Source organism: Malaclemys terrapin, chromosome 3 (genome assembly GCF_027887155.1).
Source record: "Malaclemys terrapin pileata isolate rMalTer1 chromosome 3, rMalTer1.hap1, whole genome shotgun sequence".
NCBI lineage: Eukaryota > Metazoa > Chordata > Testudines > Emydidae > Malaclemys > Malaclemys terrapin.
This window is the reverse complement of record NC_071507.1, coordinates 170114908-170141321: the sequence shown is the minus strand read 5'-3', so window position 1 is coordinate 170141321 and position 26414 is coordinate 170114908. Positions and strand designations below refer to the sequence as shown.

Genomic DNA, 26414 nt, shown 5'->3' with positions numbered 1-26414 from the left:
ACATTTTGGACTCTGTACCCCAAAAGGGGTTGGTTTGTTTTGCATACTGACTGTTTGTGACTCGGCTGGAGGGCTAAGTCACCAAAGACCTGCCTGACGAGTGCAGCAGCAGACAGGAGGCATCATGAGCATAGAAGCTGAGAAAAATCGCAGGCCCTCACACACTCAGCTACATAGACAAATGCATTTTAATTGCTCTATTACAGCATTAATAATATAGGACCAACTAAAGTAAGTCACCTTGTACTGGACTGGTATTAAACTACTGGACATACAAATTTTCCTGAAGAACCTGAATTTTACAGAAACACATGGTTACAAATTCATGCACATAGATGTTATGTAACACACATAAAAGTAACTGTTTTACCCTTTAATTTTTTCATATGAGCTTGGAACAGAAGTTTGTGTTGAACACTGGCTAGGGCGATGGTCAAACATGCCCACATAGGGTAAGTTTTTACAATGTATTGAACTTAACCCCACTCTACTATGGTGAGGCCTGGTGTCAGTTTAAAACTGAGCTTTCAAATGTATACTTCTGATGTGCCACCTACTTTCCTCTGAACAGTGTTCAGTGACATTGGCTATTAACAGAGACAGGGATTACGAGAGATTTCATTTTCAGCTACAGTTTTGACTTTAATAGGTTAATATTGCTAGATCAAGATATGAATCTCAATTACGTTTTTATATTGTATTGCTTTATCTTGAAAAGCTCTGCCTGGCTGAACTTTGAAACAATATCAAGATTAACTGTAAACTGTCAGGCACATCGCTCTAACAAAAAATACTATGTGGAGGGGATGGAGTCTGGCAGCTTATCTTCAGTCAGGGGAGTCTCATTTTCTGAGGATGCCAAAGCTCTACTTCACAAATTAAGATGTGGGCCCTGACCCAAAAAACATGCCACCCGATTTCAACAATTGAGACATAACAAAAGGTGGGAAGTGGGAAGGGCAGAGGAAGAAAACAACAAGGAGTCTGGTGGCATCTTAAAGACTAACAGATTTATTTGGGCATAAGCTTTCGTGAGTAAAAACCTCACTTCTTCAGATGCATAGAGTGAAAGTTACAGATACAGGCATTATATACTGACACATGGAGAGAAGGGAGTTACTTTGCAAGTGGAGAACCAGTGTTGATAGGGCCAATTCAATCAAGGATGTAGTCCACTCCCAATAATAGATGAGGAGGAGTCAATTCCAGGAGAGGAAGAAAGGTGAACATTGAAAACTTGTGGCAACTCAGAAAGGGATGTATCGTTAGTGAAGGATTTAAAAAAAAAATTAGTATTTATTTTAACACTTTTCATCCCCTTTGATTTTCCATAGGCCAGTCAGCAGAAATGAGTTTTTAGGAGGCACTTGAACAAATCAAGGAGTGAATGAATCTGGGTGAAGTGTACCAGGGCACTCCAAGCATTAAAGAAGATCCCGAGCCCTTTGAAAGTGGAATATGAAAGGCGAAGCAAGCCTGGCATTGTGGGATCCAAAAAGACCAGGAAGAGATTGCAGCAGTTGAAGCAGGAGATTAGAACATGGATTGGTGATCTGGTTTTTGATTAAGAAACCGAGGGGAGATATTTGAAAAGTTGCAGAGAAAAAAAATCCCCTCAATTCTTACTTGACAGCAGGCAACTATTTATCTAAGGAAAAGAGAGGCTCAGATGTCAGGAAAGTACAAGGAAATGGTCAACGTTCCCATTAGTTCATGTATTGGGGAGTTAACTCCAGCTTTAGGACTGCAGAAGTTCGCAAATGCTACCCAGCTTTTATACACTCCCAACTCTACGGACTTGTGCTGGACAGGATGTCTGCAGAGTCTGATGATGATGATGGGTTAAGTATCCACAGACTTGTCTGCAGCAAAGTCAGCATCATAGCTTTGCCTGAAATAAACAGTCCTGAAGGATGCAGCTATTTTTGTTGAGAAATACAGCATTCATCAGTTAATGCTCAATATATGCACATCTGTGTCAAAACATTAAAGCTACTGCTTCTCAAATCCCTTTTTAAGAATACTTAAATGGGATATATGTACAAGAATGTAAGTTTATATTACACACAAAAAAAAGCAAAACATTAATTTTATAGTACTTAGACACTGAAAGAGAGTTCATAGACATTTATTCTGCTGGTCTCTGAATTAAATATTTTGTTACACTGATGTCCAACAAATTGGCTGATCCTCAAATACAATTTTTAAAACTTTTCCAAATTCTTCTGAGTTAGGCCATACAGTAGCTACAATACAAAACTAAAATTAAGACGCTGCAGTTAGGATTTACTGCAGAGATACAATATTACATTTTAAATACATCAATCAAGTGAAATTTATATAACACTTCAAAGAAGAAGCTAAATATTATTTCCTTTTAGAAATAAAATGGTGTGGCACTAATGAGACTTCTCCAAAAATGCCTTACAGCATCTAACACACTGCTCGTAAACAGTCTCAAAGTCTTTTTCATTTCCCTGGAAAAAGATAAGAAAAAGAAAGGGTAAAAATATCTAGCCACCCAGATTTAAGTCTTCAACAGCTACTTTTAAAATGGTGTTTTACAATCGTACATAGATACTAATGTTTAAAAACTCTCAAGTCAATCTGTGATACTTACATAGTATGGATCTTCAATAATAAGCTGTTTCTGTGGATCATAGCTCCCAAGGAGTTCAATTTTAGCTGTACAATTTTTAACTTGATTACTTTTTCTTTTCAGATCTCTGTAAAGTAAAAAGAAGCAATTTTGAACCACTGTTTTCATGGCAATGGTGGTGTCTGCTCCATTTGAATCAGCATTATAAATTCAATAATTACTAGGAAGTTTACAGGGTATGACTGAAGATGAAAGAGAGCTGCTATACTTTCACAGTGCTGTGTACTCTATGTTGTTGCTTACTTTTAGTAAATGTCAAGGACATCTATATAGAATGAAGACTAAATGGAAAACAAATATATCAAGCAATTGGGTGCTCAACAATGACCTTAATTTGGGTTTAGTCACTAAAAAAAGCTTTCCATTTTTTTCTCCAGTCATTTTATGCATTATTTTCAGTGTCTCCCTTTAGCTTTCATTATACAAAAGTCTCTTTGGAACACAGTCAATATATTTCTTAAAAATATGAGTAAGCTTTTCCCAGGTGTCCATGAAATGCTACTTCAATTATTCTGTTTTTGTAAATTCTCTTAGCTCTGCTTTCAATTCATTTAAAAAATTCTTCTGTTGTATTTATATTACATTGATTGCTGAAGTGCTAAACAAAGTCTTTCCTCCCATCAGCGTTTGTAAACTTGTGGATGAGGACTTGTGATCATTCTGCTTGCTACTGTTGATGAGGTATGTTGAGAGCACTATGCTGTAAAACGGAAGCTCTTATATAAAACCTGACCCAATGTCAGCCACGATGGCTAGCCGGTCTCACTTTAGAACTCTCAACACACCTCTACAGAAGCAAGGAGAGTGCTCTGATTCTGAGGCATGTGTGGAATGAAAGGCTCCCAAACCTGCAAAGGTGTCCTCTTTCCTCCCACTGCTGGTACTATGCCAGCAGCTAGAATGAGTCTGCCCTTCCAGGCACTGTGGTAGAACAACTTCAAGCACCACAAAGCTGTTCCTAGGGAAAGCTGGACACTACTGGGGCTGAAATCTGAGGTCCAGAATGGTAGCGTAGATGGCAGAGGCAGCTGGGTGCAGCGTCCTCTTCCCACTGTTGTTGTGCTGCTTCCCTGGCAGGAGCCAGAATGAATTTCAGTTCTCCCAAGTAATGTTAAGCTCTTTTGAAATCACGCCAGTTCTACTCTTCCAATATTATTTCACTTGCTTCAGTACAGCTCTTTTCACTGACATCTTGGTAAGTGTAAAGGGCAGCAATATAAAATTAAGAGTTTAAATGAAACTGGAAGTAAATCACCTAAGTATATCCTTTAGTCACTGACTAACATGTCAGTCAATTCAAGGGCCATACACAGAGCTGTTGCATGATTGGGTTGTAAAAGAGGTGGACATTCACAACCATCTGAAAAAAAACTTTGTATAATTTCATCTTTATTTTTTAGTCTTTAAATCCAGACAACTTTCAAAGGGCCATTCCTTAGACTTTCATACCCATTTAACCAGTTGGCCCTGGACAAATGCATCCCTCAATTAAGGAGAAATTTTGCTACTGCTATCCAAATTAGAAAATTAGTCAGCTATTGCCATGCACAATTGTTAAGCTCAACATGGTCCCAGGGAGACATGTTACCAGAATCACAGCGAATAGTAGCAAACTAGCATTATTTTTCCTAGGATAATAAACTGGCTTTTTCAAGCCAGAGCCCTTTCTACCCTCTGTAACTGTAATGAAGAAGATTCCTAATTTATTTTCCTGGAAATGACCCTTGTATGGAAAAAAACACAAAACGGTTCCTACCTCTCGTAACTGTTGTTCTTCGAGATGTGTTGCACATGTCCTTAAGTGTGTGCGCGAGTGCCCCGAGCACAGCTATCAGAGATTTTTCCCCTAGTGGTAGTCACTGGCTTGGCTCTGGCGCCCCCTGCTGCCGTGTGCTCATAGCGCTGGTATAAGGAGCCCCATTAAGCCTCTGCTTACCAACCACTCCGAGAGTGGGGCCAGTGGGTGGGTTTCAGAATGGACATGTGCAACACATCTCAAAGAACAGTTACGAGAGGTAGGTAACCGTTTTTTCTTCAAGTGCTTGCACATGTCCATTTCAACTTAGGTGACTCACTATTAACCAGGATGGGCAGGGATGGGTCCCTAGCCTCTGCTTGCAAGAAGCTGGGAATGGGCAAAAGGGATGGATCACTTGATGATTACCTGTTCTGTTCATTCCCTCTGGGGCACCTGGCATTGGCCACTGTTGGAAGACAGGATACTGGGCTAGATGGACCTTTGGTATGACCCAGTATGGAAAATTCTTATGTTCTTATGCAAGCAGTAATATAGGAGGACGACTGTAGAATCGCTCGGCCAAAGAGGGCATCGTCTCTGGCCTGCTGCGTGATAGTATAGCGCGTCGAGAACGTCTGAATTGATGACCAGGTCGCTGCTCTACATATATCCCGGATTGGAACATCAAAGAGATTTGGGCCCTTGTAGAGTGGGCGGTCAGTTTTGGCTGAGGGGGATGCCCGCGAGGTCATAGCATGCTCGTATGCAAGAAGTGATCCAAGATGAGAGATTCTGGGCAGAGATGGGAAGCCCTTTCATTCTGTCCGCTATTGCTACGAAGAACTGTGGTAACCTATGGAATGGTTTGAGCCTTTCAATATAAAAAGCCAGAGCCTGCCTGACATCCAAGGAATACAGGCACTCCTCCTCCCTAGTTGCATGAGGTTTAGAGTAAAAGACTGGGAGAAAGATTGGCTGGTTGCAGCAGAATTGGGACACAAGCTTCGGAAGGATTTAGGGAATGGCCGAAGCTGTACCTTGTCCTTAGAGAAAACTGTATAGGGTGGTTCCACCCTAAGGACCTGGAGCTCTGAAACCCTTCTGGCCTAAGTAATCGCCACTGGAAAGGTCCATCTTCCATGAGAGATGTAGGAATGAGCACATTGCCATCGGTTCAAATGGCGGTCCTGTCAGTTTTGAGAGAACAAGGTTCAAATCCCGCTTCTCTCACTTGAGGTAATGCCCTCTCCAGACCTTTGAGGAAGCAAACTACCATTTCATGTGAGAACACTGACCTATTGTCGACCTTCGGGTGGAATGCTGAAATGGCCGCCAGATGGACCTTTATGGAGGAAAGGGCTAGGCCCTATTCCTTCAAACACAGGAGGGTAGTCCAGGATGAGTTGGATTGAAGTCTGCATAAGCAGAACCAGACAACCAGAGAGAAAATGTTTCCACTCTGCATAGTAAGCTGTCCTCGTGGAAGCCTTCCTGCTGCCCAGGAAAATTTTCCAGACCTGCTCTGAACAAGCCTGCTCATCGGGATTCAGCCATGAAGATATCAGGCCGTCAGATGGAGAGAGCTGAGGTTCGGATGGAGCAATTCACCGTGGGACAGAGGAAGCTTGATCGGGGTCTTGTGAGAAAGGCAAATGAGTGAGATGTACCAATGCTGTCTGGGCCTGGAGCTATCAGGATGACCCGAGCCTGGTCCTGCTTGATCTTTGTTGGCACCCTTGTGAACCAGTGGAATGAGCGGAAAGGTGTAGAGCAGATGATGCGAGCAGTTCAGGAAAAATGGGTCTGTTACACTGGTCTACAATTTTTGAGAAGTCGTCTGCTTCAGAGATAAAATGTACTATTTATTATGTATTTTGATGTGCTGAATTCAAATATGACAATTAAAACAACTGATTAGCTACTGTTTCTAAGATATTTAAATTTTTACATTTTATGTCTATGTATATTGTATAGTCGAGTTTTAATCATAAATTGTAAACCTAGGTCTTTTCATGTGTTTATGGTTGCTTTACATGATAATATTTCACCTGTCCTGTTTAGGTAACACTTTAAAAATCAGCAAAAGGGTTATATAAATGAAATTTATTATGAAACAAAAGGCAAAAAACTATTATGTACATATTTTGGTCCTATTCAGTGTCTACTCGGCGCTTCTTGGCTTGTCTCTTGTATTCATTAAATGGAGCATCTCTTGTCACTGTCCAACAATAGTCTGCAAGCATTGATGGGCTCCATTTGCCCTGATAGCGTTTCTCCATTGTTGCAATGTCCTGGTGAAATCGCTCGCCGTGCTCGTCGCTCACTGCTCAGCAGTTCGGTGGAAAAAAATCTTGAGTGACATATTGCAACCAAGGCTTTTGTATGCCTTGAGGAGGTTTTCCACCAACCACCTGTAGTTGTCTGCCTTGTTGTTTCCGAGAAAATTTATTGCCACTAACTGGAAGGCTTTCCATGCCGTCTTTTCCTTGCCACGCAGTGCATGATCAAATGCATCATCTCAAAGAAGTTCAGGAATCTGAGGACCAACAAAGACACCTTCCTTTATCTTAGCTTCACTTAACCTTGGAAATTTTCCACGGAGGTACTTGTGTTTTGTCAATGGCCTTGGCAAAGTTCTTCATCAGACCCAGCTTGATGTGTAAGGGTGGTAACAAAATCTTCCTTGATTCAGCAAGTGGTGGATGCGGAACACTTTTCCTCCCAGGCTCCAATGACTGTCGGAGTGGCCAATCTTTCTTGATGTAGTGGGAATCTCTTGCACGACTATCCCATTCGCAGAGAAAACAGCAGTACTTTGTGTATCCAGTCTGCAGACCAAGCAAGAGAGCAACAACCTTCAAATCGCCACAAAGCTGCCACTGATGTTGGTCATAGTTTATGCACCTCAAAAGTTGTTTCATGTTGTCATAGGTTTCCTTCATATGGACTGCATGACCAACTGGAATTGATGGCAAAACATTGCCATTATGCAGTAAAACAGCTTTAAGACTCGTCTTCGATGAATCAATGAACAGTCTCCACTCATCTGGATCGTGAACGATGTTGAGGGCTGCCATCACACCATCGATGTTGTTGCAGGCTACAAGATCACCTTCCATGAAGAAGAATGGGACAAGATCCTTTTGACGGTCACGGAACATGGAAACCCTAACATCATCTGCCAGGAGATTCCACTGCTGTAGTCTGGAGCCCAACAACTCTGCCTTACTCTTGGGTAGTTCCAAATCCCTGACAAGGTCATTCAGTTCACCTTGTGTTATGAGGTGTGGTTCAGAAGAGGAGGATGGGAGAAAATGTGGGTCCTGTGACATTGATGGTTCAGGACCAGAAGTTTCATCCTCTTCCTCATCTGACTCAAGTGAGAATGATTCTGGTGCATCAGGAACCGGCAGTCCTTCTCCGTGGGGTACTAGCTGATGGAATGTTTGGATAATGCACAGTCCACTTTTTCTTCTTTGACACACCTTTCCCAACTGGAGGCACCATGCAGAAGTAACAATTGCTGGGATGATCTGTTGGCTCTCTCCAAATCATTGGTACTGCAAAAGGCATGGATTTCCTTTTTCCTATTCAACCACTGGCAAAGATTTGTTGCACAAGTGTTGCAGCATGCAGCTAAAATAAAGGTGATAGGCTTTCTTAACCATAGTGGTTATACTGCGCTTTTGTGATGCAAAAGTCACTTCACCACAAACATAGCAGAAGTTATCTGCACTGTTCACACAAGTACGAGGCATCTCTGCTCACTTTGGCTAAACAGAAATGTGTCCCTTTGCAAAAATCAAACACTGACAAATAAGAGAGCACGACACACTATGATTTCTAGAGCTGATCTAGGGCAATTTGTTCAGCAGAGTGATGTAAGCTTCGTTATGATTGCATCATCCATGACTTCTAGGAATAACATGATGCAATTCATATCATATATGACGCAATACCAGCTTCAGATTGCATCATTCATTGTTTTGCCTAAAAAGCAAGTACTGTCCAAACCCAGTCATAGATTTATTCTTAGATCCAGTCAAAGATGTATTTTAGTAATTTCTGGTTTAAATTGAGATCCCTTCCCTTTATAACTCACTTATCCTCCGCCATTCCCAAGTCAAGGGTCATATATACAGACCCAATAGCATATATTGAAAACTAGAGCCAATCAACAATTTTAAGCATCATTTTTGTTCTCAGTGACCCAGAATTAGTAAAGTTTGACTACATTTATTTCAGAAGCATTTTGGCTGTAGAACAGTGTTATCAAGCCTGGACTGTGGCCCCTCAGAGAGCAGAACTGCTGTCTTTTTCTGTTGGACCGTGAGGCAAACAGGAGATACAGAGGAGTCCCACATATGGAAGATGCTCAGTGTGACATCTGGACGCAGGGACCACTTGTGGTGAGTGGAAAAGGACCTGCTGAGGCGGTCCACAAGCTTATTCTGCACACCTGGCAGAAATGAAGCCTCAATTGTGATTGGACATGCGATGCACAACTCCCATAGGCGAACTGCTTACCGACACAGAAAGGAAGAACAGGCTCCACCCTGTCTGTTGTAGTAGTACCTGGCTGACATATTGTCCGAGAGGACTGAGACTCTTGTGTTTGCAATATGAGGCAGGAGAGCTTGACACGTGAGATGGACTATCCTGAGCTCTCTGACACTGATGTGGAGCACCAGCTCCTCAGTGGACCAGCACCCTTGAGTCCTGAGCCCTTGAGGTGGGCTCTCCAACCCAGTGCTGAAGCGTCAGAAGCCAGGTGCACAGATGATTGAGGTTTTGTGAAGGGAATCCCTTTGCAGACTACCCAATGGTCTTGCCACCATGATAGGGAGGATGTGTGGAAGCACCATAACCACCCTGTCCAGGGGGTGCCTGGAGGGAGCATACGTTGTGGTTAGCCAGGCCTGGAGGGGTCTGAGTCTTAGCCTCACGTGATGAACCACATACCTGCATGACACCATGTGACCGAGAAGGCTCAAGCATGTCCTACCCATTGTGACAGGATGAGCCTGCGCATAACAAACTAGCTCCGAAAGTGCCTAAAAGCGATCCTCTGGGAGGAGGGCCTTTGCCAGCTGGGACTCGAGGACTGCCCCGATGAACTCTGTTCTCCTGGTGGGGACTAGTGTCGACTTCTCTATGTTGATAAGAAGGTCCAACGACCAGAAGGTTGTTTGGATGAGGGCCATGTCCGACTTCACTTGCTCCTGAGACCTGCCCTTGATTAGCCAGTCGTCGAGGTACGGGAATATGTGGACTCCTCTTCTTCTTAGAAAGGCTACTACCACCAACATATATCTGGTTAAGATTCTCAGGGCTGCTGAAAGGCCAAGCGTCAGGGCTGCAATTTGGTAGCACCCCTGGTTCACCATGAATCTCAAATATTTTCTGTGGCCATGAGAAATTGATATATGGAAGTATGCATTCTTTAAATTGAGGGCGGCATACTAATTCCCTGGATTCAGAGACGGGATGATTGACCCCAAAGAGACCATGCAGAACATCAACTTCTTGAGAAACTTGGTTGAGACGGCACAGGTCTAGGATGGGCCTGAGATCTCCCTTGGTCTTGGGTATCAGAAAATAATGGGAGTAGAACCCTTTTCCATGGCTCCCATCCTGAAGGGGGACAGAACTTCCTGCTGCAGCAGAAGCTCGTGAGAAGATTCCCTGAAGAGGGACAGGGAAGGCTGGAGATGAACTGGAGGGTACAGCCGACCTCTACTGTGTTTAAGACCCAGCAGTTGGAAGTGACCCATTTCCAGGCCTTGAGGAAGTGGGAAAGTCGGTTGGAAAATATAGGGGTAACTGGATCCTGTGAGAGCGGAATTGGTATGCTGTCCTCCACAAATCCATCAAAACGAGTGCTTTGAGACACCCAAATGACAAGGGGGCAGTTGAGAGTGCCCCGTGGAGAAGGAGGAAGGTGGATTTGGCCTGCTCCCAGAGCCTCCATTCCTTCGTCTCCTCTGATGAAGATATAAGCGGCCCAACAGCTGTGGCCTATATAGTCTCCTGGGCTGAGACTGGGACTGCAGACCCAGGGACTTAAGGACACTAAAGTGACTCTGAACACTGGAGCCTAGTGTCAGTTTTTTCAGCAAAAAGCAAGTGTCCCTCAAACAGTAGGGGCTGCTGCTTGCTGGACCTCTTGTGGGAACCCTGATGCTTGCAGCCACAAGCTCCTGCACATAGTTACTGCCATGGCCATAGATCTGGTCGCTGAGTCTGCGGCGTCAAGGGTTGCCTGTAAAGAGGATCTGGCAACAATTTTGCCTTCCTCTACTAGGCTTGAGAACTCCTGGTTGTTCTCCTAAGGAAGTTTATCCTTAAACTTAGTCATCCCTTCCACATGTTGTAGTCATAGCTGGTTCGCTATGCGAAGGTCCATCCTTTTAGGCTCCTTTGGCTTCGGAGTCGACCCTGTGTTACCTTGACAGTCATTCTCATTAGCAGCCCCAATGACGAGACCCCCAGGCAGGGGGGTGAGAAAATAAAAACTCATATCCCTTGACCAGCACAAAGTACTTTCTCTCAGTTCCCTTGGTCATGGGAGGGATGGATGCTGGGTTTTACCAGAGGGTCTATATTGGCCCCATAATGGAGCTGTGCAAAGGGAGAGCGATACTTTCCAGGGCTTCAGCCATCAAAATGTCCAGGAAGCCATCAGACCGCTCCCTAACGACCTCCACCTAAAGACTCAAATTAGAAGTCACCCGGTTAAGTAGGCCTTGGTGGGCTCTCAGGTCATCCCAGGGAGAGAAAAGACCCCTTAAGCATTAATTCATCCTTTGGTGAGGACGAGGAGGCATGCGCTGTCCCAGCATCCAGGGGAATGTCCTCCTGGCCAGTACCGATGCTCGCCTCGGTGCCAGAACTGGTACTTGGGCCGGCTCCAGCGTCAACCCCAGAGATCGGCTCAGGAGTCTCCCAGCGGGCCTCCGGCACTGCCCTAGTCTCCGACCACACTGAATAGCTGGTACCTCAAGCTGGTGCCTTGGTCCTGGGGAAATCCCCACAGGTTCCAAGAGGACCATTGGATTGGCGTTGGTCCCCATGGGCTTTGAGGCATCGGCTGCCGGGGCTCCCGAAGTCAGAGATGGGTGCAGGGAGCAGCGATAGTGACTCTAGATGTCAGACCTCGAATCCGACCCTTAAGACAAGGAAGAGCTAGATCGGGGTAGGCAACCTATAGCATGCATGCCGAAGGCCGCACGCGACCTGATTTTCAGTGGCACTCTCACTGCCTGGGTCCTGGCCACCAGTCCGGGGGACTCTGCATTTTAATTTAATTTTAAATGAAGCTTCTTAAACATTTTTAAAACCTTATTTACTTTACATTCAACAACAGTTTAGTTATATATTATAGACTTATAGAAAGAGACCTTCTAAAAACATTAAAATGTATTACTGGCATGCAAAACCTTAAATTAGAGTGAATAAATTAAGACTTGGCACACCACTTCTGAAAGGTTACCGACCCCTGAGCTAGATGATTGAGGTGACCACGGCAGTGCCAATCCTCCCAGTGGTGGGGCCTGGTGCCGTGGGGACATCTCTGGTGAGGTAATAAACGGAGGCTTTCCCCTAGAGGCTGGTATTGAGATTGGCCTGAAAGTGGAAGGTTCAGTGTCGCTAGGCGGCACAGATGGTGCCACTTTAGACACCTTAGGGGGGCTGAGTACTGGCAGAGCCATCGAGCCTTTAGCGGCAGCATAAGTCTCCAGGGTCAATAGTACTGCAAAGTCATCCACCTGATGCCGGGATGGGGGTAGCACCTCACCCCTGGGCATTTGTGGCGCCAGCACTGATGGTAACGCCAGAGGCTGCTGTGGTGTCGGCAAGGGAGAGCGGCTTGCCCCAGCTTTGTCAGTCTTTGCTGCCAGGGAACTGGTCTTCTCCCACTGTCCTCTGTGCCTCTTCTTGGGCACTGGCAAGGAAGAGCGGTGCCACGAGTTCTTAGGGGTGGGAAGTGCGCTCTGCACAGATGCAAACGTACTCAGTGCCGAGTCAGATCTCGGCTCCGAGGTGGGCCTCAGTGCTGCCTCCATGAGGAGGACACTTAGTCTTGCTGTCCAATACTTTTGGGTCCGCAGCTTGAAATTGCAGCAGATCTGGCAGTGATCTTTCCTGTGTCCCTCACCCAGACACTTAAGTTGTCTTAAGTGCGGGTCGCTGGTTGGCATAGGCTTTGCACAGAAAGAGCAGTGCTTAAACACTGGCAACTGAGGCATGCCCCGGTACGGGGAAGAGATGGACTCCCTCTCCAGACACTGAGAGGAGTCCTAGCTACTATTCTATACTATTTACAACTAATACACTACACTAACTAATAAAAACTACAGAATTTTTAACTATGAGAACCACTAACACACTTTGCCAAGGCAAGGGAGGTAATCTCCAACAACCATCACAGGTGGTAAGAAGGAACTGAGGAGCGGAGGCTCGGAAAGGCCCCTTATACGGTGCTATGAGCGAGCGGCACAAAGGGGTGCCAGAGCTGAGCTGGCGGATAGCACTAGGGGAAAAATCTCCGATAGCTATTCTTGGGGCACACGCTCACACACACACTTAAGTAGGAATGGACATGTGCAAGTACTCAAAGAGCTATGCTATGCTTCAGTGTGTACAAAACTGCATGTCTGAAGTTTGGAGTTCAGAATACCTATTACTGCTGACAATATGTGGGTTGAACAATCCTGGCACACTAAGAAAAAAGTAATTTCTGATTAAATAACAAAAAAATCTTTAATTCTTTCCAAATTCTCAGACAAATCTTATAACTGATTTTAAAACATACCAATTTGTAGACAGCTTGGATATGCCAATCAAAAGTTTCAGGGCTTAAAATCTGAACTATAGAGTTCCAGTTGATACCATTATAATTTCAGTCACACTACATTATTTTTTCCATATTCTATAATATATGATGTAAATAGTACTATCAATTCCAGCTTGCAGGTTATACACATTCTAAGTAAATTCCCTTTCCCCACCGATTATGACAAGTCTTGGAAGGATTCAAATTTTATTGATAAATGTCTGTAAACGCCAATTTCCCCATACACACAAACTGACAAAAAATATTTACACTGATTGTTAATTTTGATTACTGACAGGCAAAGTAAGAAAAATGCTGCTTGAGGAGGAAAGGTTACTCATCTTGTGCAGTAACTGGAGTTCTTCAAGATATGCATCCCTGGGATGCTCCACTTTAGGTGCACGTGCACCTATACGCCTCTGCTAAAAAAACTCCAGTCAGGAGTGTCTGTTCAGCCCATGCACGTACCCTACACTTACATTAAACACAGAGCTGTATAGGTGAACCACCATCAGTTCCTTCTCTACCGTGAAGTCCTCAGAGGCAGCTCTGAAGCAGAGGGGAAGGAGGTTGGGTAAGTGGAGCACCCACAGGGGCACACATCTTGAAGAACTCCAGTTACTTTACAAGATGAGTAACCTCTCCTTCAAATAATGTCCCTGTAGGTGCTCCATTTTCAGTGACTCTCTAGATGCAACTCTTTAAGCAGATAGGAATTTGGAATGAGTCCATCACTACCTTCTGTCACATCTGATCTTGCAGCATGAATTATGGCACAGTGCTTGGAAAATGTGTGCACCAAGGATCATGCTGCAGTCCTGCAGATTTCAGCAGCCAGAACATCTTTGAGTAGGAATACAGAAATTGACTGTGATCTAGTAAAATACACAGTATGGGGAGGTGTAATTTGAGCTAACCTCTAAACTGGCAATTATACATCCAGAGATCCATCTAGAAAATCTCTGAGTGGCGACAGGCATTCCCTCAGATCTCTCTGTGAAGAAGCGAAGTCTAGGGTCTTCCTGAATGGCCTAGTCTTGTCCAAGGAAAAGGCTAACTTCCTCTTAATGTTCAGAAAAGCAGACTCCTGTGCAGTCTGATCCAGCTTAGGAAAAAAACCCTCAGGAGAATAGTTCAGTCAATATGAAACTCAGAAAACACCTTAAGTAAGAACTTTGGATGAGGTCTTAAAAATACTCTCTCCTTGGAAAAAAAACACAGCGAAAGAAGGATCTGCCAGTAGAGCCTTCACCTCCACAATCTTTTGAGCAGGGGTGATGGCCAATGTTCCCTCTCATTTTTTCCATCCATTTTGTTCTGAGGTATGAGCAGATGTGTGCCTCCAGTAGAAACAAAAAACCTAGATAATATATATATTTTTAAAAGTTACCATAGGGATAATTACTCCAGCCAGGACAGGTTAGGAATTTAGAACTCACCACTCAAAGAATTAAATTTAAGTGTAAAAGAAATAAAATTTATGAAATGCATAGACCAGCCAAAACACAACAACAACACACTTTGAAAGAATAAAGTTACAGAGAATATATGTGCATTGCAGGAAGTACCAAGAAGTAACAACAACAACAACAACAACACAAGTATGTGTTGGGAAGGGAGAGTGAAAGAGACAGAGAAAGAGTGAGTGAGTGAGTGTGTGAGAGAGAGAGAGAGAGACTTCAAGTCCAGTATTGAGAAAAAGAGATGAGTGGGTCAGAGAAAGATGGCATCAGTGACACCAAAGATATCTTCGCCATTTCTGAAGGTAAGTATGTCTAGTACATTCCTTTCCACTATTTAATAGTATCTTTTGTAATTCCGATGAACATGTGGTCTCTAGTCCCGAGAGCCATTGAGGAACCATGCTTGCAGTTGCAGGACGTTCAGATGGGGGTGAAGTATCTGACCCGCATCCTATGACAACAGTTGAGATATGATTGGGAGCCACCCTGAAGGGTGAGAGGTGAGTTTGATGAGGTAAGGAAACCAAATTTGTCATGGCTAAGTTGGTTCAATCAGTATGACTTTGCTTGGTCCTATCTGATCTCGATATGGACCTCTAAGAACAATGGAGTTGAAGGATATACATAAAAGAACTTTCGCCCATGTAATGAGGAAGGCATCTCCTTGAACAGGGGTTCTGAACATCTTTCTTTCTGAACCACACCTCCCTCACAAACATGCTATAAAAACTCCACAGCCCATTTGTGCCACAACAACTGTTTTTCTGCATATAAAAGTGAGGACCAGCATTAGGAGGTAGCAAGCAGGGCAACTACCTGGGGCCCTACACCACAGGGGGCCCCATGAAGCAAAGTTGCTCAAGCTTCAGATTCAGCCCCACGTGATGAGGCTTGGGGCCCCAGGCACTGGGACTTCGGCTTTCTGTCTGGGCCCTAGCAAGTTTAAGCCATCCCTGTTTGGCAGACTCCCTGAAACCGCTCGCAGCCCCCACAGGGGAACCACTGTCCTAGAGATTGGAGATCAAACCCCACACCGGAGCAAAATTTCTTGCACTTGGTGTTGGTGGCTGTGGCAAAAAGATCAACCTCTGGAAATCCCCAAGCTACGAATATTTTGCTGAGAACTCAAGAGTCCAACTCCCCTTTGTAATTTAGGGAGAAATGTCTGTTCAGGTCATCTGCACAGTGTTTGGTATCTCCGGGAGGTAAGAAGCTGATAGGAATGCGTGCATTGCCAATGTTTTATTGCTCAGTGCAGAGTGATGCTCTGCCTTGACAACTGATATAGTACATGCATGCTATATTGTCTATCAATATTTTGATGGAACAATAGGCAAGCATTACTGATCGCCCTTAATTCCAACAGGTTGATCTGCTAGCACTATTCCGGATATGATCATTTGTCTTGGACTGTGTGAGGACTCAAATATGCAGGAGAGAAGCATCTGATGTTAATAAGCCTGTATAGGAATTTTGGTTGAACAGGATTCTTGCACAAACTTTGTAAGGGTTCATCCACCAGGTGAGTGACACTAGGATCTGACAGGGTACAGATACAGTCTGAACAAGCAGGTTTTCGTTAGATACATAAACAATGCTGAGCCTCCCAGGGAGACATCCAAGATGTAACCTGGCATTATGTCATAAAAACGGCAAGCCACCGCGTGTCCCAGACATGTTCTCACCAGAGCTTCACTCTTGGTATAAGGTTCCTTAGATCAAGGAACATGTCGAAAGAAAGATAAGCTCCGCCCATTAATGAATCCAAAAGTGCTCCTATAAAGAGAATTCTTTGAGCAGGGGGTCAAGATCCATTTCTTGATATTCATCTGCAGGCCTAGACTTCTGAATAGTGAAGTCATTGTTTGAACTGCCTACCCAACCTCCTGATATGATCGACAGTTGAGGCGCCAATTGTTGAGACAGGGAAAGACAGTTAATTCCTAGATGACGGAGGTAGGCAGCTACGACAGCTGTGATTTTTGAGAATACCCTTAGGGTGGACAACAGGCTGAAGGGTAGGACCTGGTACTGGTAACGATTGTGATTTAAAGTGAATTGAAGAAAGCTTTTGAGGGAAGGATGAATGCTAAGTGGAAGTAAGCATCTTTGAGGTTGAGAATCAAACCTGTCCGCCCAATTCCAGAGAGGGAATTACAGCTGCTAGAACATCATGCTGAATTTCAGATGTTTGACATGGTTGTTCAATTGTCTGAAATCTAGTATTGGTCTCCAACCCCTATTTTTCTTGAGTATCAAAATATTATGAATAGAACTCTTTCCCCCTGTGTTGAAGTGGGACTAGTGATGAGATCTCCTGTGTAAGGAAATGATCATGAGAAGGGTCCCTGAAGAGGGATGGGGAAAGGGGTTGGAAGGAAGTGATGGAGATAAACTGGATAGTATAATCTGAAGAAATGGCCTCCAAAACCCACTTGTCTGATGTAATAGTCTCCCATGCTATTAATAGAGAGAGATGGTGCCTAAATTGAGGAAGAGGGATCCTATCATGCAGCTTAGTGAACCTGGTCATTGGATGGTCTGGAATCTCAATCAAAACAGACATCTGGATGATGCTGAAGGCTGAGATGATGCAGTCGAGGTAGCTGCAGACCTTTTCTTTGAAAATCTGGACCTCAGACCACTGGAACCACCAGCTATGGAAGGTGGAAAACTCAGCAGGGCAGGATCTCTTTGTCAATTGAGACCTGCTACATTTTCTCTTATATACAGGTGTGTATACCCTGAAGTATTGCCCAAGAGTCTTTTAGGGTGTGAAGTGAGTTGTCTGTGGAATCTGCAAAAAGCTTCTGGCCATCAAAAGGTAATTCCCCATGGCAGATCATATCTCCCATGGAAACCCAGACAACTGAAGCCAGGAAGCTCACCTCATCACTACTGCGATGGAAACAGACCTGACTGCAGCATTATTGCAGACCTTACTAGATGCTGTGAAAGTCTTTGCAAAAAGCTGGTCCTCCATTATGGCACTGAACTTGTTCTCAGTGTTCCTGTGGTAAATGGTCAATAAAAGCCTTAAACTTCCCATGGTTCAGGTAATCATATTTTGACATCAGTGCCTGGTGAACAGCTATCCTGAATGGAAGTGTTGATGATGAATACTCCTATGGCAAAACAGGTACAGACATTTCTGATCTTTATTATAATGGGTGGTTTTTTGGATATGCTGCCTGTCCCTTTCATTGACTGCATCCACAATCTGAGAGTTTGGTCCCAGGTGAGAGAATAAAAACCTCAGAATCACTGGCCAGGACCAAGTTTTTTTTTTTAAATCATCCCTCTTGCATTTGTAGAGGGGGCTGGGAGGGAGGGAATTGCTGGAATTTGCTAGATGAACTTGGCTGGCTCAAGGAGGGCTTCATTAAATTAGCAGTGCCACCTGTGCTGAGGTAGAGGTGTGCAATACATTCAAGGGCCTGTGATGAAAATTATGGACCTTTCTCTAGGGGAACTTGCAGGATGTCAGCGACCCATTTAATCAAATCCTGGAATTGCCGAAAGTCATCAGCCAGCGATGGTAGTGATGGGCTCTGCTGCCTCATCAGGTGATGATGACGATGAGATTTTTGTAAGGGAGAGTAATCTCTGTCTGCTCTTGCTCCTTAAAGGTCCCTTTCAGCTCAGACTGGAGAGGAGAGAGGAATGGTACCGGGTCACAGACTTCTGTGTTTCTTGTGGACTGAGTGGAAGTCCCTCAAAACTGTTGCTGGTACACTGCCCATGGATCCCACTAGGGCCAATGAGACCATAAGGAACTGGGGGAGATCCAGTATTGGTCTCCCTATCTGCTGGAAGCCAGGGCTCTGGTGTCTTGCCTTTGTTGCATTTGCAATGGAGAGTAACAGCTAGAAACAACTGGAGATCCTTGAACCAAAAGTTTTGAATTGGAATGCTTCTCCACATTCTGTATGGGAGGTGACAACCCTTCCTTGTGGATAGTTGAAGAAGGAGAAGAGGTAGATCTCCCATAAACCTGAGACTCAGGAGACCGGAAGTTGCAAGGAGTGGAGACTCCAGCTCATTCAGTACTGCAAGCTCTTTCGGGTTTAGGAATTCCTGTGATACCAGAAGCACAACAGAACTTGGTACTGTGCCAATGATATTGCAGAACCTGTGAGAGGTACTGATGTCGGGACTGCAAGATCTTTCTGTGGTTCTGGAAGTGCTACTGAACTTGGTACCGGTGCCTATGATGTTGCAGATGTCATGTGAGGAACTGACATTAGTACCAAGGATTGCATTGAAGCCAGTCTTTTGGTGACAGTGATCTTGGTGGTAAAGAGCTCTTTGACACTGAGATATGGGACTTCACTGAAGTCTTAATATGCTTCATGGTACCTGAAGTACCCAGAGACTCACTAGTACTCCTCTTGGGGCCTGAGGTCTCTAGTGACTGGATCCTCTGAAGAGGAATTCTGATGTTTTGCCTCTCTTATCCCCTTCCTTATACCTGGAGTGTGAAACTCACGATACCAGGGGCACAGTTATTGATACCTCAGTCAAGGAAAGTGTTGGAGATGGAGGTTTTGATGTTCTCTTCCCGTTGTTGGAAGCTCTTGGTGACAGTGATCTTGATAACGACATGGCGCTGACAGATAAAGGTGGCCCCTGTATGGGGAGGGGTGTTCTCTGAACCCAGATCCAAAGTCAGTCTTAAGACTTGTTCCATCATTTAAAAATCTATGCTTAATTCCTCCCTCTCCCTCCCTCCACATTTCTTTTTTTAATAAAAGAAAAAAGGGAACAAGTGCTCCATCTTTCCAACTATAAGGTACTAAACCTACTCTACTAACCATTTACACAGCTAAACACTAATAAAATAGGCAAACAGGCACAACTTAGACTCCATCTCAGGCCATAGGCAGTTGAAAAGGAATTGAGGCAGTTTGCCCGCACAGCTCTATCTAGTCTCAGTTCAGGGCACCAGGATCTGTACGGTCCATGCACAGGCTGAAAAAGCACCACTATCAAAAATCTTCGATCAAAGGTGTAGGGGTCCAAATGTGGAGCATCATAGAGACACTACTTAAAGAAGAACTTAGAATTTGATTTAAGTATAATTTACTCTGTATATTTTGATATAGGTTGACAGTTTGTGTTTTAATTGTTATAAAGTTTTAACTTTTTGAATCTCAATGTCTACTGCTATTTAATTTCTGACCCCCACCCCAATAATTTTCTGCATCTGTGAAAATTTAAATAGATAGAAACTGAAAAAAATGCTTAAAAATAAACACATCTCATCTGTCGAAATGATATATAAATCAAATTCTACCAAGTCTAATTATAACTCATAAGAAAACAAATGACAAAAGGTTGCACATTAGGCACTAAAGCAATCAAGCACATCTTCTGGATTTATCATCATCTACAAAAGCAGATAGTCAAATCAGAATCTCTTAGCATTCTACCATACATTACCTTAGGTTGCTTTCATCCATGCAAAGTATATAATCAAATGTAAGGAAATCATCTTTAGTAACCTAGAATTAAAAAGATTTGCTTTAACTTTTGTAGCAAAAATGTGTTTGCTTACAATACAAAAAATATTGCAAAAGAAGTTACAATTTTACAATTCTTAGTAATTATAAATATGTACATATAAAAATGGAATTGTGAACCAGCAAACTGGTTAGTATATTCTGAGTCCAAGAGCTATGCTTCAGCTCAATGGTAACCGTTTTAACAAAACAATGAACAAATTATGATTAAGATTAAAATATGCAGTTGCACTTTTACAATAGTTTCTTTTCAAAAGCTACCAACTAATATTTTCATACCTATGTGAACATACTATGTCAGTTATTCATCCAGAATTATACAAATTTTCACTCCACTCACAAATATATAAAAAGTAAACCAAGTCTGCAATAATTTTTATACATCCCCTAGAAAATTAGAGAGACAAGATGGGTGAGGTCTTTTATTGGACCATCTTCTGTTGGCAAGACAAACATTCGAACTTACACAGAACTCTTCCTCAGATTGTCATTTCTACTGAAAAACTGGATTAACACATAGAAAAACATAACATAACTAAACTACTTCCTATTTCTGCTTATGATTTTTCAATCATGTTTTGCTCTTCTAAATTAAAAAAAGGGACAAGTTTTATCTTTAAATAGTTACCAGGTGAGGAACAAATTATTTTTCCTGGATAATATGTAATTGGTTTCTCTAGTCACTGTCTAGATATTTGTGTATAAAGACAGGGTTTTTTAGATACAGACTCAGATACGAGACAAAATTCAGAAGGAATATGTAATGTGATAGTATTTTAAACTATTTTTAACCCACATAATGTGTTAAAGAGCATAAACTGGTAACATTTTCCAGATTTTTTGGCTTGTAAAAGGTGTAAATTTAAACAGGCTGAGGGGCTACCTTAACCTACACCCATGCACATCATATTATCAATTACTTTTCTTTCTATACATTCCTCTACTGTCCCCTAAGCATGAAAATTAAACAGAGTGAGCCAAGTTCAGAGGCATGTGTGGGTGTACACTGTTGGTAAGATGTTGGTGAAAGAGTGGGTCTATAAAATCTTGCCCACAGTAAGAAAATTTGTATTGGTGAAATTACATTGGTTTAGCAACAGAGGGTCCTGTGGCACCTTTAAGACTAACAGAAGTATTGGGAGCATAAGCTTTCGTGGGTAAGAACCTCACTTCTTCAGATGCAAGTTGCAAACCTCTCCAGACTTCCTGCATCTGAAGAAGTGAGGTTCTTACCCACGAAAGCTTATGCTCCCAATACTTCTGTTAGTCTTAAAGGTGCCACAGGACCCTCTGTTGCTTTTTACAGATTCAGACTAACTCGGCTACCCCTCTGATACATTGATTTAGTTACACTTGTGCAAACCTTTTACATATGCTGCATGAATAAGGCTGCGTGTCTGTCAGGGATTCCGTGACTTTCCGTGACCTCTGCAGCGGTCGGAGCTGGCTCAGGGACTGGCTGGGCAGCCCTGGGCCAGCAGCAGTTTGCATGTGTGTGTGTGGGGGGGGGGGGGGGGGGTCAGGGCTTGGGCAGAGGGTTGGGGTGCGGGGCGGTTCCCAGCCAATGGGAGCTGTGGAGCTGGCACTTGTGGCAGAAGCAGTGCGCGGAGCCCTCCTGGCTGTACCTCCTCCTAGGAGCTGCAGGGACATGCTGGTCGGAGCCGGGTAGGGAGCCTGCCAAGCCCGCCAACCCTCCCGCTCAGAACCAGCAGGGGTCCCTAAGATACGCAACTTCAGCTACGAGAATAGTGTAGCTGAAGTCGACGTATCTTAGATCGACTTACCTCGCATCCTCATGGCGCGGGGTCGATTGCCGCGGCTCCCCCATAGACTCCGCTTCTGCCTCTCGGCACTGGTGGAGTTCCAGCGTCGACGGCAGAGCAATCAGGGATCGATTTATCGCGTCTACACTAGACGCGATAAATCGATCCCTGATAGATCCATCACTACCCGCCGATCCGGCTGGTAGTGTAGACGTACATTTAGTTAAAAAGGAGAACAGTCCAGTAAAGGAGAGTGCAGTTCAGGAGTTATTTTGACATTCACAGTTTCTCTGAAGAAGAGTGCTGAAGAAGTCCCCAGTGCCTCACTTGTAAGGGGGAGAAAGCCCTGATTCCATAACTGCCTTCCACCCATTCTCAGGAGGAGATGCTCTCAGTGCTGTGAAGGCTCAACTCTCTGATGCTGTCTGAGCCTATACTGAGGAAGCAGGCTGCTGGAGTCCCTCTGGTGGAGCATCTGACCCTGCCAGATTATGTTTCGATTGCTGCTGCAATACCATGGAAGCCTGTGCTGATTCACTTTTCAGCAATTCCTTAAAGCTTGGGGTTGAAGTAGAGGCAGATCCCTCGGGTACTGCACCCCTACAAGTGAGAAGATTTTCCCAGCTTTGCTTTCAGCTGCTCCTTTGATACCAGAGGTTTTGATCTCCTCTTTTGCAGAACTGGGGAAGGTGATTGCTTCGTTACAAGAGATCTTGAAGAGTAGTAACTCAGATAGATACTTCTGATAGATAGTTGGGTTTCTGATGACCGGGAGAACCACATGGTGAACTGGCTGCTGGGTGTGAAAGTTGCAGACCTCTCCAGACTTCTAGGTAGATGTATGTGCAATGTTGGGGAGATACCAATGGTTGTGATATACGTAGGAACCAATGACATAGGGAGAGGTAGGAGAGAGGTCCTGGATGCCAAATTTAGGCTGCTATATATGAGATTAAAGTCCAGGGCCTCCATGGTAATCTTCTCTGAAATGCTTCCAATTCCACAATTAGGACCAATTAGACAGGTAGAACTGCAGGGTCTTGCTGTATGAATGAGATGATAGTGTTTGGAGGAGGTATTTAGGTTTATTAGGAACTCAGGAACTTTTTGAAAAAAGAGGAGCCTATACAGAAAGGATAGGCTCCAACTAAACTAAAACAGAACCAGATTGCTGGCATGAAAAATTAATACAGGAGTTTTTAATCTAAGGGAAGGGAAAAGCTAACAGCTGTGGATGAGTACAAGGTTCAGAGAGAGACATCCACGAGGTAATAACTTATTAAAGTGGATAATCTATATCCTAGCAAAGAGAAGAGGATAGAAGTTGATAAACGATACAAACTGAAGAGAAGCCTGTCAAATGAAAGAGTCCCATTCAGCTACATCACATGAATGCAGACAACTAAATACTGACAAATTCAACAACTGCTTCTAAACAAATGCTAGAAGTCTAAACACGAAGATGGGTGAACTCCAGTGCCAATTCTTGATTTAGTCTGTGTGATGCCAATTTTTAAAAAGGATCCACCTGGCAATTATAGGCTTGTAAGCCTAACTTCAATACCAGGTAAGGTGGTTGAAACTATAGTAAAGAACAGACTTATCAGACACAGAGATTGAACATGATATGTTGGGGAAGAGTCAACATGGCTTTTGTAAATGGAAACCATGCCTCACCAATCTATTAGAATTCTTTGAGGGGGTCAACAAGCACATGGACAAAGGTGATCCAGTGGATATAGCATACTTGGATTTTCAGAAAGTCTTTGATAAGGTCCCTCACCAAAGGCTCTTAGGCAACGTTTGCAGACAATACAAAGTCACTAAAGATAATTAAGTCCCAAGCTGACTGCAAAGAGTTACAACAGGATCTCACAAAACTGGGTGATGGGCAACAAAATAGTAGATGAAATTCAATGTTGGTAAGTGCAATATAATGCATATTGGAAAACATAATCCCACACATACAAATTGATGTGGTCTAAATCAAGAAAGATCTTGGAAGCATCTTGGACAGGTCTCTGAAGACATCTGCTCAGTCATAAAAGCTAATAATGTTAGGAAATATTAGGAAAGGGAAAGAAAAGAAGACAGAAAATACCATCATGTCACTTTATAAATCCATTGTATGCCTATATCTTAATTACTGCTTGCAGTTCTGGTCATCCCATCTCAGAAAAGATATATTAGAATTGGAAAAGGTACAGAGAAGGGCAACAGAAATGATTAGGAGAAGAGAACAGTTTCCTGATGAGGAAAGATTAAGAAGCCTGGGACTGTTCAGTTTATAAAAGAGACAATGAAGACCGGATATGATAGAAATCTATAAAATCATGAATGGTGTGAATAAAGTGAATAAGGAAATGTTTTATGCAAAGGGGTAAATAACAAGACCCATGGGTCACAATGAGATTAATAGGCAGCAAGTTTAAAACAAAAACATAAGGAAGTACTTCTTCACAGAATGCCCAATTAGCTTGTGGAACTCCTTACCGAGGGATCTTAAGAAGGCAAAAAGCATAACTTGGTTCAAAAGAGAATGAGGTAAGTTCATGGAGGATAGGTCCAACAGTGGCTATTAGCCAAGATGGGCAGGGAAGCAACTCCATGTTCTGGGTGTCTCTAAATCTCTGACTGCAAGAAGCTAGGACTGGACAACAGGGGTGGATCTATTCTATTCTATTCCCTCTGAAGTATCTGGTACTGGCCACTGTCAGAAGACAGGATATTAAGCAAGATGGACTACTGGTTAGAAGCAACCGAAACAGTTCAGCAGCGTCACACTGACCTTTATTTTTTTAGGAGTAGGGCTCGAGGATATGGAGAATGCATGTGACACCCCTACTGGACACTGCTTTTGTAGCTTCTGAACTGTGCAAGTGGTGCAACCACACCATGAGTGGGAGCCATATGCACAGGAACTTGAAGAACTATAATGCTTAATTACATGAAGTAGTAATAATATTTGGACAGCAGTAAGGAGCCAAGAAAAGAATAAATTCTCCTTAATGTGTTTGGTTATTTTCCGACCAGCAGATGACTTTCCCAACCTGCTCTAAAAGATATCCACATGCTCAACTCCTTCCTTGGATTTGGCTTTATTAGCAAAGAAACAAAATTCAGCTCAAGCCTTTTCACTAGGCTTGGCTACTTCCAAATATTCTACCTCAATACTTCTTGGCCTACACCTTTGATTTCCCCCTTCCTAGAGGGGCTTTGCTAAGTGTGGTCTTAAACCATCTGCTTCATTAGAGAGCCAGAAGGACCCACTTTGGGGAGATTTTCAAAAGATATAAATGGACAGTTAGATGTTTAACTTCTATTGTCTTTGGATACTCAACTGCCATTTGTGCCTTCAAAAAGCTCCTCATTAATCCTTTTCCAGCTGGATCAACACCTACCAACAGGATTGTTTGTTTTGGACAAACACTGCTGGCCTGTCATTGTCCCCGCAAAACTGTACACCTGTGTTTAGTTATACGTACAGGGAGAGGAAATATATTTTATCATCCAACTCATCATTGCCTTAAGTTCCCTTTGCTGTAATCTCTCCAGATCATGTTGCAATTTTGTTCGGGTATTTCCACTAAGTTTTTTCATGTTTGGATTTATCCCCCCCCCAAAAAAAAAAATTGACAAAGGAAGATTTGAAGCAGTCACACAGAATGCAGGCATGCATGTGTGTTAGAGATTTGGTTTCTTTTTAGTTCAACTAGTCATAAGTGATCTAGAAACACCAAAGGAGAGTCTTTACAAGAAGCCCTGAAGACCTCTACATGTTTCACCATGGTAGCTGAAACAGCTTCACAGGTGAGTTTGAGAACCACTTATCTAATGTAAAAATAAAAGTAAGTATGCTGCTTGCAAGCAGTAAAAAAATAAAATAGAATAGAAATCTGGTACCCGTAAATGGAAAAGACAGAACTGTTCTAGTATTAATAGAGGAAAAATGTGCAATAGTGTGTTGTGTTCAAGTCTGTTTGCATTGTTATATAAAAATAAGAGACTGGAAAGATCAATGGAGGGCAATTAGCATGATTGAGGGAATGTAGTCAGAAAGGTTAGAGGAACTAAGTGTGTACTCTTTGAAAATAGAGAAAATAAAGGACGACCTCAATAAGGTCTACCAAAATTCTGAAGGGAACAAAAAGGAAAGATGCTAACAAGAATACTTGATCTTGTGTCAAATGCAAGAACTAGTGGCATGAACTCAAGCTAAGGAAAGGTCAGGTCCTAAAGGAATACTCTATACACAGAGAATAGTTAATGGAAATAAGTTATGTGCATTTATTTGAATGTCTAGGTTATTTAAATACATGAAGTTATGTTTATTTCAATGCATCTCTTTAGAATGCAATGCCTGAAATATACTCACTAAAGAAAAACTGTGGTGAGCATTTCCAAAACTTCAGACTGTGTTTCCATTTAGTGAA

The 26414-nt window shown here is 43.1% G+C and overlaps 1 protein-coding gene across 4 annotated transcripts in view; it reads right to left on the bottom strand.

Annotated features, from left to right (window-relative positions):
- Positions 1-2112: 2112 nt before the first annotated feature.
- The window catches only part of ACP1 (acid phosphatase 1), a 33113-nt gene continuing 8811 nt past the window's right edge, over positions 2113-26414 (bottom strand). For all 4 annotated transcript variants that reach the window (XM_054021987.1, XM_054021988.1, XM_054021989.1 and 1 more), the window contains exons 4-6: positions 20139-20200; positions 2621-2726; positions 2113-2477 (exon numbers count right to left, since the gene is read on the bottom strand). In XM_054021987.1, coding sequence (XP_053877962.1) covers positions 2400-2477; positions 2621-2726; positions 20139-20200 — 246 coding nt within the window. In that variant the 3' untranslated portion in view covers positions 2113-2399. The remainder of the gene's footprint in view (positions 2478-2620; positions 2727-20138; positions 20201-26414) is intronic.